Here is a 16,215-nt window from a genome sequence, read left to right on the forward strand (position 1 = left end):
TATTTTCATATAAAAGCTTTTTATAAATACATTTAAAATACTTTATAAATATTAATAAAATAATTTGAAAAATACCAATAATTAAAATAGTTGTTGCATAAAAAATATAAATAATTTATTTCAATGTTTTTATAAATAAAACTTAAAATAATTATGGAATATCAATATAAATTTAATTAGCAATCAAAACAAACTAATAAAAAATGATTTTTTATGAAAATTTAAAAAAATTAAAAAACATATTTTTTTTATAAATATTAACAAAATAACTTAAATATAAAAATATGATATTGCTTTAATTTAAAATATTATTGAATAAAATTAAAAATAATTAATTAATTTCCATATTTTTTACATAAAAATCCTAAGATAGTTATCAAGTAAATATACTTGAAACAGACAATTTCAGCTATAATAGGAATTAATACATATTTTATTTTTAAATATAATTTTTTTTTCAATTATGTTAAGGTATCAGCAATTATGAAGGGAGTATTCATTATTAAATAAGTAGTCTGAAACATATTTTCTCTGCGTCTTCATATCTAGAATTGAGATAAAAGCTCCTGATATAACAATCACAGTATGAGGAGTGACAAGGTTATCATCAAAAAATAAAATTTAGTTAACTATTAATACATTTTGTATGAGGTAAATTTGATAGTGTGCTTACTACGTTTTTTAATAAATAAATAATAAATAACTGATGAATTTCAAAAATCAAATTTATTTTAATAAGATTTTAGTGTTTTATTCAAAATAAATGAATTAAGAAATTTAAATTAAAATCATAAAATAGCTTTTTATTGGATCATTTAATTTGTTTGATAAATTTTATTTAAAAAAATTCTGTTCATTTATTAACCAAAAATTGGAAGAAAAAGAAAATAATAATGGAATAACAAAATACAATCTATTTTTAATTAAAAACAGTAAATATGTCTTATTCTTAAAAGATTTTAGCTCAAATTTTTATTTAAAATAATAAAAAGTTTCTAAGCTCGAATTTATCTTCACACAAATATGTCCACTTAAAACTCATGTAAATAGAATATATTAAATCACTTAAAGATAATTCATTAATTAATGCAGATTATTTGATTGACTGATAAATATTATTAGAAAGCTGATTTGTTAATTAATTAATTATTTTTTGATGTTATTAAAAAATTAAAAAACACATAAATAAAATAAAAGGGATTACAAAATTGATTCTAAAAAAGATGTAACTTAATTAGCATCTGCGTTGGCTAAGTGTTCTTAAGCTTCAAATATGACTATTGATCTTTAGTAAAAATAAATAATTTATATTTATAGTGTTAACAAACAAATCAGGAAGCTAAATTTTAAAGCAGACCAACAGAAATTGCTTGAATTCTATAAATGTTCTCTTCATTTATTATTCAATTTACTAATAAAATATTTTACAACTAATGTCATAAAAATTTATATGAATTTTATCATAACAATTTCTGTGTTTGAAATTTAGATTTTATCAGTTTATTCATCTTTAATTCTAATTATTAATAAAGCGAAAACAAAATTGGATAATTTGGAGGATCTGCTATAGGGACTGCTTTAGCAAGCTGCTTAAACCTATAAGCAATTCAATTAATCTTAATGTAAAAAATTTATTTCAATTAAAAAAACCAATTTTAATAAATTTTATTTTATATAAAAATTTTTTTTTTTAAATAATCAATTATTTTTTTATTTTGATAAATAATTTTGCTATTTATCAAAACAAAACAGATCTTGCAATTTGGGTGATTAAGGCGCAGTTGGATCTTGCTCTGGTCTAGAAAACTGTAAAAACTTAAAATAGCTAAATCTGAGTCTTTGGTAATAAATTATATATCAGATTATTTTTACTTATACCAAACTTTAGCTGCATGCTTTTATTAGTTATTCTAAAAAACAAAATAAATAAATAAATGAAGAATTAAATTTAACTTTTAAAAGTAATTTTCTAAAGATTGAAAATCATAGAAATTAATTAATATACTAAATCTATCTATTTATCTTTTATTTTTGATATGTCTCCAATTTTATGAAAATTTTTAATAGATTTTTTTAATTTAAATTAATATTAATTAATTCTTTTTTATTTTTTTAAGTTTGAAATATTTTAAATAAATTATTAACTTAATATTATACAAAGTCAAAATAAAATTGGTCCAAATGGTGCTTATAATTTGGGTTAAATATTATAAAAATGCAATAATTTATAAGATGTTGAAATAGATATGAGGTAAAATAGTTCTATTAATTACCTCTGATTATAATAATTTGAATAAAAGTAAAAACTAGATTGGTGATTTGGGTATTTCAAACTTTTGTTCTTCGTTACAGAGCTGCTAAAAGCTTTCTCGTTTGAGCATTTGGTTAAAGTTAAAATATTAATTTTTATTTTATAATGTTAAACTATTAATTTATTAATAAAAATAACAAGTATTCCTTATTTCAAAAAAAACATTTTTTAATTTAAAGATAAAATAGTTAAATTTGATTCTAATTAAAAATATTAGTTAAGGTAGTATTAGCTCATCAGGCATAAATAGTTTAAGTTAAGCTTTAGTTAATTATCCCAGCTTACAAATTCTATATCTTATTTTCAAGTATTAATTTAACTTATTACTTAAATATTTATTTTATTTTATTTATTATTATTTGCAAGTGAAAATAATATCACAGACTCTGGGGTAGATTAGTTGGGCTAAGCCTTACAAAATTGCTAAAATCTAATCTACTTATTTCTCCTATTAGAGTATTTCTATTTTATTTATTTTCAAATATTTATTTCAATAAAAATATTTTTATTATTCAAGAGTTTACTTTTACTTGTTATTTATTTTTTTAATAAAATCTTTTAAATTAATTTGTTACTTTTACCTAAATAAAAAAGAGAAAATTCAATTTACTCATAATGTCAATAAAGAATCTACAGGCGAATAAAAAAAGTTAAAAAATTAGTTAATTATTACATTTCTTTTGATAATGGTCACTGTTGTGAATGTGATTATGAGGAAGAAGCATATTACGAATGAATGAGTTAATTTAAACATTTCTAAAATAATTCCTATTTTAAAGGATTAAAATATTAATCATTTTTATTCATACTTATCTATTCAAAAATTAAAATATATTTAATTTTTTTGATTATTAAAAGTAAAAAACCTAAACAAATAAATAAACAACAAATTAATTATTTTTATATGAAATTTAAAATTAAAAAGAAATATTTTTTTAATTTTTAAAAATATAATTACAGTAAAACCTCGTTAACTTGCAACCCGCAAATTCAAAAATTTTCGATTTATCGAGGTTTAAAAACATGTAATTAAAAGTAAAATTTTTAAATTTATTATAAACCAAATAAATACAAATTACATTAAAATATATAAAATACTATTATATAAAATTATTTAATATCATATTAATATCTATTAAAAAGGTAAATAGTTATATGTATAATCTATCACTATTTATCTAACTATTACAAAAAAAAAAAATTTGCAATTAGCAATCAATATTTATTTTCTTCTAGTATAGATTTTAGTTGATTATAGTTATATTTATTTTTTATTTCTTCTGCTGCTTATTTATTTTATCACCTTTTGTCAAATGCTTATGACCTCATCCTCTTTATCTTCCACTACTTTTATAAATACTAATTCAGTTATTTATACAAAATTCAATTTTGCTTTTAATTAAATTATACATACTAACCAATGCATACATATGTGCAATAATTAGCATACTAATTACTTAGCCTACTTAAATAAAATATTGAAAAGTTAATTAATGAAAGACAGACCAAACCATTATTTATTTAAAATCAAATAATTTATCTATTTTTAGTTTTTTACATATTTATTTATTAAAACATTCAATTTAATTACTCAATTTTTAGTATAATTTTTTTGATTTTAAAAAAATTAATTAAATATTTTACTAATAAAAATATATTTATTTGTTTATTTCAAGTTTGAATAATATTATTTTATTTTGTAGTTTGTAAATTTTCTTCACCATTTTATTATATTTTGACTTCTTTTGATAAGATTTGAGACCATTTAATTTTGAATGAACAGAAAATAGTAATTATTAGTGCTATAATTAACTAAATTAAATAAATGTAGAAAATATTGTTAAATCCTATTTATTCCTTTAGTTTCAGGACCAAGAAAAACTGAATTAAATTTGCTATGCTAAATCCATACCAATAAGACCCAAAAAGCTAAGAACCTACTTTAACTCCATTAATCTAAGCTGAAAAAACAGGGAGCATAGCCAAAAAACCTCCGAAACATGCATTAACTATAAATACCCAAACAGCAAAGAATTCCTTACTTTAATCTGTAGCTTAAAAAGATGAGCATACGATAATTTAAATGCAAACTAATGCAGCAAGAACTTTTTTAAATTAAAATTTATCTAACAAAGTAGCCCAAAAAGGTCTTGAAATACCATTAGCTATGCCTCCAAGCGAGCCTACTAAAGTCTAAAAACTATCTGTTTTGAACCCATAATCTTTTGCTACAGATTTGTAGTTTCCATTGATCAAAGCTCCAAATCCTAGGCAAAGAATACAAAGGAAAATAGACAAATAAAATTTAGGCTATTTGAGTGCAGCCAAAACTGATGGTGCTCCTTGTTTATCCAACAGATCAAGCTACGCTTATTCCTATTAAGTGATTTAAAGGGCTTTTTCCAGAACTTATTCTTTGTTTTCTAGATCTTATTCAATTTCGTTTAGCTTTTAATCAGGCAAGGTAACAAAAAAATTAACATGCATCTCTTTATTATGATTCTGACCTTCCAAATCTATTAACTCTGCTATTTTACTGAATCCATACTCTTTTTTTAATGAAGATGAGCTTACCAATTTGTGAACTTACTATGTTTTTTCAATTATAATATCCTAATTTATGCTAGGAAGTATAGCTTACTCATCAATTTTATGAGTAATTTAAATTTAATTTTATAATATTATTTCTTCCTTCTCAGTTATTTTTAACTATTTTGTAATAATTTCTTAACTTTTTCTGAGTTGATCTAGCTTATTAATTGGGTCTAATTTCTAATCTTCACAGCAATCAGTTTACTAATTTAATTCTTATTATTAGTTTTTAAACTATTCACTTTGAATTTCTTTTATTTCCTTTTGAATAAAATCAAAATGATTTTGGAAATACTTTTTTTCTTTCTGTTTCTTTTCTATTTCTTTTTTAATTTACTTTTCTTCTTCTCCAATTTAATTTGGATGGTAGCAGACCATTTATGATGCAACAACCGACACACTTAGGAAAATGTAACCTATTTTTCTGAGAGATTCAGGTACATTTTAAGCAACTGAAATGGAATCCCCATCAAAATAAGAATATCCATCGCTGTTAGAGTTTTATTGCAGTCCATCAGGATTGACAAACTAAGGAAATATCAATCCGAAAATGAAAGAACATAGCGCAAATCCGCAGGTATTGATGCCAGATACTAAGCCTTTATTATTAGGAAAATGTAAGTATCCCATATAGATAGGAACGAAATAAATAGTGCCTGCAGCCAACCCATTTAAAACCCCATAAACAATAGCAAATTAGTAAAATTTTTGAGTGTAGCTTGAAAGAATTACCATCAATGAGGCTATCACAGAACTTATCAGCAAACTAATTCTCGCTTATCCAAAAAATTTAATAGCTTTAATTCCTAAAGGAATACCAGTGGCTAAAGACGCGGTCATCAAAGGAAAAACTGCTCCTCCAACACTAAGAGATAAATCGTGATCTTCTTTCTACCTGAAATAAGATGTAACATAAACATTTATTGATCCCCATAAAAAGATTGAGCCTGTCATAAGCATGACAAAAAATCCTCCTATTAGAGTTAAAACTCCTTTAGTTTTCATACTTAAAGAAAACATCAAACTATTTATATTTGTTATAGTAATCTTTTTGTAAATGTTAATTTAAAAAAATCTATACATTTAATTAGATAGAATACAATCTGGATTTGAAATGATAGAAGTATACTATACTTATTATTATAATAATTATGTATGGAGCTAAAATCTCAAAGGCAAATTGAATAATAATACTAAGAATGATTTGATTAACTATTAAACTAAATTTGATGGTCTTTGGTGATAGATAATATTAGTAATATTAATTATCTTCTATTACAAAATTTACAATTCATTAATAAATTTAATTATTGAATGAATAGCTAGACTTAGATTGCTAATTCAATAGATAAAGAAAAACTCCTCTACTATTTATAGAATTTGTAGATTTCTCATAGAAAATATTTTAACAATTTATAATATAACTTTAAAATTTATATGTAAAAACTCCTTAACGTTAATACTTGCTATGTATTTTAATATTTAAAAATAGCTTTGTAAAATTAAAAGAAGAAAACTCGCTGGCCAGGTATTCTTTTTAAAATCTATTGGCTTAATTAAATTTTATTAAGACCAATAATACATTAAGGTGTTTATTTGGAATCTCTTTATCCTTAATTTCTAAAATTTAATTACTTTTCTATATAAATTAATACTAATAAAAACTGTATTAAATTCAAATAGATTAGTCCGGTATTTCTAAATTCATTGAATTATTCCAAATGAAAAAATTCTGATTCTTTATTTACAATTTCATCATTTTACCAAGCTATCTTTCATATATTTAGTCATCATAATAACAAATTAATAGGATAACAAGTGAAACTCAAAAAACTTTTATTGCTAAAGTTGATACAATGGATAAACCAAGATTTCACCAAAAAGCGCTATGAATTTTATATTGCTATTATATTAATTTTAAAATTAGCTAATTTTTAATTTTTTTTTAGATATAGAATAGCTTATTTTTTATTTTTTAAATAATCCTTTTGAGCTTGAGTTAGTTACTTATTTATTTTATAATATTTCTTTTAAGTATTACTAAAAAGTTTTCTTTAATAATTAAAATTATTAAATTAATAAGCGAATTTCTAGAAAATGCATTTTTATTGAATATTTTAATTAACTTTAACATGCGTGTTATTGGTTTTTTAATTCTTAATTGATAAAAAAAACAATTTAAAAATTACTTTGGAAAATATTGAATTGCTCATAATTAATTAAAAAATATTATCTAAATTAAAATTATTTAATAAAAAATTTATTAACTAAACAAAAATTATTTTTAATTAATTAATACAGGTTTTTATTAAATTTATCTAATTTTTTATTTAAGATTTGATACAATCAATCAATTAAAAAAAAGTAAAATTTGATTTCTCCCTAAGGTCTTATTTAAATCATAGTATCTAATTAATTATGATAAATAAAAAAAAAGAAGAAATATGATTGATGGATAAAATTTAAGATGAAAATATAAATAGCATATAAAAGCTTGGCATTTATATAATTTAATAAGATATAATATAAAACTAAACGTTTCAAATTATTTGATCATTTTTGGAGAAACCTTAGGGTTTACTTAAGAGGAATTAATTAATTTATTTAAGTAAATTTAATTTTTTATTTTTATTAAATAATTTATTTACTAACAAAAATATTAATGATATCTATTTTTATTTTAGGTTAAAAAAACTTTTTCAAAATATTTTTTAATAAAAAAACATTTAATAATTTTTCATCCTTTTTTAGCCACTTGTTTATCATTCAAATTCTGTTTTAAAGACAACTAATCTTTTTGATTTAAGACACTTGCTTATTACTTTGAATTCTTATGATTTATCCATTGACCTAAAAATTTTATAATAAATTTTTGTAAATTTTAAATATCAAAACATAATAAACTTTTATTTTAAAAATTATTTCTTAAATTAATAAATAAAATAGCATTAGTGGAATAAAAAAGATAAAAAAATAAATTAAATAAAATCTATCAAATAAATTCAAAGAGCTTTTTTGTTTTATATTGATTTTTATAATTAAAAATATCAAAATTCAAAATAAATTAACTATTTTTACTCTAAGAAAAGTGTCAAATTTGAGAGATTAATGCAATTTGCTAAAGCAGAACCTAAGCCAGATGTACCTTCATCACCAATTACATTACAACTTTTTAAATATTGAAGAAAAAATATATCATTAAATAGTTAATTAGAAGTTAAAAAAATGAAGAAAAAATATGAAATAATAAGATTAATTAATTAATAATAAAAGTAAAAGTTGAAAATAAAATAATGAGTTAAATTAACAAACAAAATACAAAAAAAAGCAAGCACAATAAAAGAAAAAGAAAAAAGAGCTTTAATGTTTTTAATTTGTTTTTATTATTCAAAATATCACACACCAAAATAAATAAACTGTTTTTACGAAAGGTTAAGTGTCAAATTTGAGAGATTAATGAAATTTGCTAAAGCAGAACCTAAGCCTGATGTACCTTCATCTTCAATATTAGTAAACCTTTTTAAATATTGGAGAAAAAATATATCTTTAAATAGTTAATTAGAAGTTAAAAAAATGAAGAAAAAATATGAAATAGTAAGATTAATTAATTAATAATAAACGTAAAAGTTGAAAATAAAATGATTAGTTAAATTAACAAAGAAAGAACAAAAAAAACAAGCATATTGATTTTACATTTTATTTTTATCAAATTTTCAGGCTCTTTAAAAAGAGAGGAAACTGGGTGTATGCAAAATAATCAAAAAAAAAACAAAAAAAAAACTAGACTTAAATTTATCTTTAGTCTTTTCATTATTAATTATGAGAACGAAAATGATTGTACACCTTATAAATACATAATTAAATATATATATACACATTAAAAATAAAATTAATTTTAAGTCGTATTCTGAGTGCATTTATATGTGCGAGTATTTCTATTCTATCACCAATTGAATTGCAACTTTTTAAATATTGAAGAAAAAATATATCAATAAATAGTTAATTAGAAGTTAAAAAAATGAAGAAAAAATATGAAATAATAAATAAGATTAATTAATTAATAAAAATAGCAAAAGCTGAAAATAAAATAATTAGTTAAATTAACTAACAAAGAACAAAAAAAAACAAGCTCAATAAAAAGAAAAAGAAAAAACAGCTTTAATTTTTTTAACTTGTTTTTTTAATTAAAAATATCACAATCCAAAACAAATAAACTGTTTTTACTTAAGGTCAAGTGTCAAATTTGAAAGATTAATGCAATTTGCTAAAGCAGAACCTAAGCCTGATGCACCCATCGCACCAATTTAATTGGACCTTTTTAAATATTGAAGAAAAAATATATTATTAAATAGTTAATTAGAAGTTAAAAAAATGAAGAAAAAATATGAAATAATAAATAAGATTAATTAATTAATAAATAATAAAAGCAAAAATTGGAAATAAAATGATGAGTTAAATTAACAAAGAAAGAAAAAACAAAAAAAGCAAGCTCAATAAAAAGAAAAAGAAAAAAGAGTTTTATTGTTTTTAATTAATTTTTAAAATTAAAAATATCATAATCCAAAACAAATAAGCTGTTTTTACATAACGCAAAGTGTCAAATTTGAGAGATTAATGCAATTTGCTAAAGCAGAACCTAAGCCTGATGCACCTTAACGGTCTGCCGGTCCGCCGGTCTGCCGGTCAGCCGGCATCTGGGGCATATTCTTGATATCACATATATATAAAAATAATAATTTTTAATTTTTAATATTTAATAAAATAAATAAAATTTATATTATCATAAAAAGAAAAATTTAATTTAAGATGTATTCTGAGTGCATTTATATGTGCGAGTATTTCTATTCTATTCTATAACCAATTTTATTGTTACTTTTTAAATATTGAAGAAAAAATATATCATTAAATAGTTAATTAGAAGTTAAAAAAATGAAGAAAAAATATGAAATAATAAATAAGATTAATTAATTAATAAAAATAGCAAAAGCTGAAAATAAAATAATTAGTTAAATTAACAAACAAAGAACAAAAAAAACAAACTCAATAAAAAGAAAAAGAAAAAAGAGCTTTAATGTTTTTAACTTGTTTTTTTAATTAAAAATATCACAATCCAAAACAAATAAACGGTTTTTACTTAAGGTCAAGTGTCAAATTTGAAAGATTAATGCAATTTGCTAAAGCAGAACCTAAGCCTGATGCACCCATCGCACGAATTTAATTGGACCTTTTTAAATATTGAAGAAAAAATATATTATTAAATAGTTAATTAGAAGTTAAAAAAATGAAGAAAAAATATGAAATAATAAATAAGATTAATTAATTAATAAATAATAAAAGCAAAAATTGGAAATAAAATGATGAGTTAAATTAACAAAGAAAGAACAAAAAAAAGCAAGCTCAATAAAAAGAAAAAGAAAAAAGAGCTTTATTGTTTTTAATTAATTTTTATAATTAAAAATATCACAATTTAAAACAAATAAGCTGTTTTTACACAAGGCAAAGTGTCAAATTTGAGAGATTAATGCAATTTGCTAAAGCAGAACTTAAGCCTAATGTAACTTAATCACCAATTTAATTCTCACTTTTTAAATATTGAAGAAAAAATATATTATTAAATAGTTAATTAGAAGTTAAAAAAATGAAGAAGAATATGAAATAATAAGATTAATTAATTAATAATAAAAGCAAAAGTTGAAAATAAAATGATGAGTTGTTAAATTAATAAAGAAAAAATAAAAAAAGCAAGCTCAATAAAAACTAAAAAAGTAAAAAGAGCTTTATTGTTTTTAATTAGTTTTATAATTAAAAATATCACAATCCAAAACAAATAAACTGTTTTTACGAAAGGTTAAATGTCAAATTTGAAAGATTAATGCAATTTGCTAAAGCAGAACCTAAGCTTGATGCATCCTTTGCGCCAATTAAATTAGATCTTTTTAAATATTGAAGAAAAAGTAAATAATAAAATAGAGTAAGTTGCCATACAAATTTACAAAATAGCGAGTTTTATATACCGGTTTTTACATTTTATTAAATTAAAATTTTAAATATTTTTTTCGAATTTTTTTTCTTTTGAGTTGTAAAATTTTTCAAAAAAATGATATGTTATAAGAATATACAGACAGTATGTATGGTATGAAAATATTATTTGAAATTTTACATTTTGTAAATTTAAAGTTTTCTAAAAACTAAAAAATAAAGCTGTTTAAAGGTAATTAATTAAGCTTTATTTATTATTTTATTAAGATATATTACATTTTGCCTTTTGTAAATTAAATAAATAGGCATTTCACTGTAGTTAATTAGAAGGAAAAAATATGAAATAATAAGATTAATTAATAATTAATAAAATTAACAAAGAATGAAAAAAAATGAAATCAAAATAAAAAGAAAAAGGAAAATAAATAAATAAATAAAATAAATTAAAAGAACTTTAATATTTTAAATTAACTTTTATAATTAAAAATATTACAATCCAAAACTAATAAACTGTTTTTATTAAGTGTAAGTTTTAATACCAAAAATAAAAAAAAAATATCAAATAATAAAAAATGAATAATAAACAATTAATTAAAAATTTAATTGAAAATTAAGTTAAAATAGCTAAAAAATGTTTGTTTTAATAAGAATCAATTATTTAATAATAATGATAATTTCAAAAACAAAAATTATTTATTTAAATAAATTCAAAGTTAAATATATAAAAAATATTAGTAATAAAAAAATAATATTTATAAATAAAATATACTCGAGATCAATATGGAGAATCTAATGAGATAAAAGTGAAGAGCTTAAAAACTTTTTTTATTATTTTTTTTAAATTTAAAGGTAATTAATAAAAAAATAAATAATTACTTCTTCTAATTTATTATATTTTTTAATCTATTATATCATTTATTTTATTTTTCGAAAATATTGAATAGCAATTTACTGAATTTAATTAATTAATTAATTAATAATAAATGGATAAAAAGAACAAATAAAATATAATAACGAATTTTCAAATATTAATTAATTAATAAATTTGGTTTTATGAAGAGATATCACATAAAAATTAATTTAACATTCATTATTTATTCTTAATATTTGTATTTGAAACACATACTTAAAAATAAATATAGTAGGAATTAGAAATGACCAGTTAGTCATATTTGAAGCCATTCAAGTAATTTATTAATTAATATTCTAAAATTTTATAAAAATAATATTTATAAGTAGATTTTTCTGTTTTAGCTCTGTAATTAATAATAGGAATATTTATAATATCTCTAATTATTCTCTAATCACATTAGTTTTTTTTTGCAAGCACATTTTATTTAGGTATATATATATATATATTGCATCCACAAAATAAGTGCATTTAATACCAACTTAAATAACTTTTTAAAATTTATAAAAATTAATCATTTTTTCTTGTAATTTATTATTTACTATAATTTTTTACTATATTTTACTCAAATATCATTTTATAGCCAAATATTTAAAAATTATACTGATATATATTAATTTGTTTTACCTTTTTCATGATGATTATTTAATTTAAAAATTGCAAATAATTTAGTGTTGATTCAAAATTTTATAAAAATAAATGTCGAATGAAATACGAAAATGAATTTATTAAAAGTAAAACTTTTATCAGTGTTTGCTAAAATTATTAAGAAATATAAATTCGATATGCTTGATGTTCTAGATTTAAAATAATAATCAATTATATTTTCTTTACTATATATAAATGAGCAAAAAAAGAAAATGTAACAGACTTAGTTTTTAAAAGCTGCATTACTCAAAAAAAAAAAATATAATTAAAAAGATCCCAAATTTCATTTATTATCGATAATCATAAACTCATTTTAATTTAAAACACAATTTTAGAAAATAAATTTATACAAATTAAATCATTTCTCTGCTTATAACTATCAACTCTTAAATTTTGGAAAAAATTCCTTTTGAAAAACTCTATTTCAAGATTTCAAAAAGGAAAAAGATCAAGAAATACAAGGATCAAAAATTATATTTAAATATTAATCTAATTAAATATATATGAAAATCTTTTATAAATTTGCATTTTGAATTTAAAAAAATGATGTCCTTTATATTGTTTTATATTTGCATTGATTTTTAAAAAGGAAAAATTTGTAAATCAAAGTGTAAATTTACTCATGTAAACGGAATGATTTATTAATTCGATTTTTTAGATTTGATTACTCACTTTCATTTCAAATTTTTTTCAAAAATGTGGTTATTTTTTAATTAAGATTTCAATAGATTTATAGAAAAGATTATTAATTAAAACTTCTCAAAGGGAAACTTTGAGTAAGTATAGCACAATAAGTGCTCTTTTTAAATATTGAATGAATATTCTATGAAAATCATTGAGGCTTTTCTAATGCTTTTATTTTGTCTTAGGCTTAAAATTGTAATTATTTCTTTTTCTAAGCACATAAAACTAATAAAGATTTAAAAAATTATAATCCGCATTATCCTAAAATAAACAAAAAATATATTTAAAATTATTCTTTTTTTATTCAGAGACAATAAAAATGATTAAAAAATCATCAACCATAAAGATAAAAGGAATTTTGACTATAATAGCAGGATTCCTACTCAATATTACTAATGGCTCGATATTTTTATGGGGAACTATTAATATCTACATAACATCTTACTTTAGGTAGAAAAATGATCCAGATTTATCTCTCAGTATAGGAGGAGCTATATTTCCTCTTATGACAGCAGCTTTTGCTACAGGAGTGCCTTTAGGAATTAAAGGCATTAAGATTTTTGGATAAGCTAGATATATATTGCTAATAAGCTCAGCTATTTCCTCTCTTTTGGTTATTTTTTCTAGTTACGCCCAGAAATTTTATTAATTTGCAATTATCTATGGAGTTTTAAATGGCTTGGCTGCAGGGTGCATTTGTTTTATTCCTATCTATATGGGATATTTGCACTTTCCTAATAACAAAGGACTTATCTCTGGAATTAATACATGTGGATTCTCGTTTTGCTCATTTTTATTTGGATTGTTGTTTACTAAACTAGTCAATCCTGATGGACTTTTACAGAATTCAAATCCTGACGGATATTCATACTTTGATGGTGATTCCATTTCTGTAGCGTAAAATGTGCCTGAAGCTCTAAGAACAATTGGATACATATTTTTGAGTGTTTCGATTTGTGCTTCCTTTCTCGTATTTTATCATCCTAATTAAATTGGAGAAGAAGAAAAAAGACTTAAAAAATAGCTTTAATTAGCTTAACAAGAAAAGAAGCATTTATAAGATAACTTGATTTCAATAGAATAGGAGATAAAATAAGTTGAATCAAATAATGAATAAAATATAAAATAATTTTAAGATCAATAAGCTTAGCTTTAAAATTACTAATAACATAGTTAACACTGTTAAGAGATGCTGATACACAATCAATAAATTATTGTCTAAAAGATAAGAATATCAGAAATTGAGGAATAAGTTCTACAAGAAAAGATAGAAATATCTCATAAAAAAGATGAATAAACAAGTTAAGCATACGCTAATTAAATAATTATTGACGAAATTCAATGCAATGTAGAATATCCTACTAATGTAAGAGACAAGAAAACTAGTGTAGAAAAGGATTTTTAAAAGATGCTTGAGCAGATGTAAAACGAGCATTAAAATCATAATAAGGAATAACATATCAATGTAAATGTGCAAGAAAATGAGATAAATGCATAAACTGCCTCAGAAGACTTAGCAAAAAAAGAAGAACAAATCAAAGAAGAATTAAAAATGGCTAAAAAGTAATAAGAAGAAATAGACGAACTTGACAAATTAGGAGCGCCTAACATTTTAACAGCATTAAAATAGCCAAAATTCTACTTGTCTATATTTTTAGCTATTCTTTGTCTTAGTTTTGGATCATTAATTAATGCAAACTATAAATCAATAGCCAAAGATTATGGATTCAAAAGTGACAGTTTTCAAGCAATAGTTGGTTCTCTAGCTGGTATAGCAAATGGAATATCAAGACCTATTTGGGCAGGTTTGTTAGATAAATTCAAATACAAGAACTTGTTAATACTAGTTATTTGCTTATAGATAGCTACATGCTTATCTCTCCAAGCTACTAATCAAAGTATGGTGTTTTTTGCTGTTTGGGTTTTTTTGATATAATTTTTCTATGGAGGAGTCTTGGGAATGTTACCTGCATTTTCTGCTTAACTAAACGGTGTAAAAATAGGTTCATAGCTATTTGGTTTCTACTTTTATGGATTCAGCATTGCAAATCTGATTTAATTTATATTAGTTTTAGAGTTAAAAAAAGAGATAGGTTTCAATAATATCTTTTACATTTGCTTAGGTCAACTAGTTTTGGCACTAATAATAATTAATTACTTTTAATTTAAAATAAAATGGTCAAAATACTATTTAGTATAGAAGCAAGAGACATTGAAAACTTAATCAAATGAAAACATTTAAATAAATACTATAAGCAGCGAAATAAATTAATTAAAATTAGTTGTAACAAGCACATAATGAAATTAAGAAATAAATGCATAATAAATAGCTTCAATTTAAATAAGAAATATTTATTTGTAATAAATTTTATATTAATGTCAAATATTTATTTTATTATATAAAAATATGCTAAAAAATACTTATAAATATAAAATTTTAAAGTTGTTTTAATTACTTAAAGCTTTAAATCTAAAATTTGCTATAAACCAACTCAATCAAATTAATTAATTAATTGATTCATTTTTTTAAATAAATATTTTATTCTGATCCATTTTTGGTAGAGTAATTTTTTTAAAATGCTACTTTAGTAAATAAATCACTTATTTTTTCATATGCTATTTTTTATGTTTTATTTTATTAAAATTTAATGAAATAATATTTATTTAATTTTATTCATTAATTTCAATCTAAAAATCATTTTTATTTCAAAACTTAAAAAATATTAACAAAATAACAATTTTAATTTTTCTAAAAAAAATAAATTAATTATCAAAATAATCTTTTTGATTATTTTTTATATTTTCTATTTCAAAAAAAAATAAATTATTTTACAATTAAATTTTATTTATTTCAAAATTTATAATCTTTGTTTTGCTTTTTTACTTTGCATTAGTAATATAGCATTTAATATCTTTTTCTATCACTCGATTTGACTAATTAATTAAAAGTGATGTATTAAAAAATAAAATAAAAGTGCTGCAAGAAATTATCATATTTTCAGAGTAACTTGTATGATACTTAATTAGCAAATAGAAGACATAATCTTTGAATTAAAAATACGTAATTTGTTATCGATTTTATTAATTTTGA

At 20.5% G+C, this 16,215-nt stretch overlaps 5 protein-coding genes across 5 annotated transcripts; 3 read left to right on the forward strand and 2 right to left on the reverse strand. All coding sequences in view use genetic code 6, as the record gives it.

Annotated features, from left to right (window-relative positions):
- Positions 1-893: 893 nt before the first annotated feature.
- TTHERM_000798119 (kinase domain protein) lies at positions 894-3,047 on the forward strand (the record flags this gene model as incomplete). The annotated part of the gene is made up of 10 exons (XM_012798669.1): positions 894-932; positions 993-1,042; positions 1,198-1,290; positions 1,533-1,622; positions 1,753-1,842; positions 2,162-2,251; positions 2,301-2,390; positions 2,529-2,618; positions 2,678-2,767; positions 2,906-3,047. 10 exons carry the CDS (start codon positions 894-896, stop codon positions 3,045-3,047), a joined length of 864 nt encoding a protein of 287 aa, XP_012654123.1.
- Positions 3,048-3,982: 935 nt separating this feature from the next.
- Positions 3,983-5,923, reverse strand: TTHERM_00798120 (oxalate/formate antiporter family transporter; the record flags this gene model as incomplete). Its single annotated transcript, XM_001020396.3, has 1 exon — positions 3,983-5,923. One exon carries the CDS (start codon positions 5,921-5,923, stop codon positions 3,983-3,985), a length of 1,941 nt encoding a protein of 646 aa, XP_001020396.3.
- Positions 5,924-7,665: 1,742 nt separating this feature from the next.
- On the reverse strand, positions 7,666-9,606 carry TTHERM_000798138 (hypothetical protein; the record flags this gene model as incomplete). The annotated part of the gene is made up of 5 exons (XM_012798670.1): positions 7,666-7,753; positions 7,982-8,071; positions 8,330-8,419; positions 9,128-9,217; positions 9,488-9,606. 5 exons carry the CDS (start codon positions 9,604-9,606, stop codon positions 7,666-7,668), a joined length of 477 nt encoding a protein of 158 aa, XP_012654124.1.
- Positions 9,607-12,584: 2,978 nt separating this feature from the next.
- Positions 12,585-12,947, forward strand: TTHERM_000798139 (hypothetical protein; the record flags this gene model as incomplete). The annotated part of the gene is made up of 1 exon (XM_012798671.1): positions 12,585-12,947. The coding sequence occupies one exon, from the start codon at positions 12,585-12,587 to the stop codon at positions 12,945-12,947; it is 363 nt and encodes a 120-aa protein (XP_012654125.1).
- A 496-nt stretch (positions 12,948-13,443) lies between these two features.
- On the forward strand, positions 13,444-15,426 carry TTHERM_00798140 (oxalate/formate antiporter family transporter; the record flags this gene model as incomplete). The annotated part of the gene is made up of 1 exon (XM_001020398.2): positions 13,444-15,426. The coding sequence occupies one exon, from the start codon at positions 13,444-13,446 to the stop codon at positions 15,424-15,426; it is 1,983 nt and encodes a 660-aa protein (XP_001020398.2).
- Positions 15,427-16,215: the final 789 nt, after the last annotated feature.

This window comes from Tetrahymena thermophila (genome assembly GCF_000189635.1).
Source record: "Tetrahymena thermophila SB210 genomic scaffold scf_8254571, whole genome shotgun sequence".
Taxonomy (NCBI): domain Eukaryota; phylum Ciliophora; class Oligohymenophorea; order Hymenostomatida; family Tetrahymenidae; genus Tetrahymena; species Tetrahymena thermophila.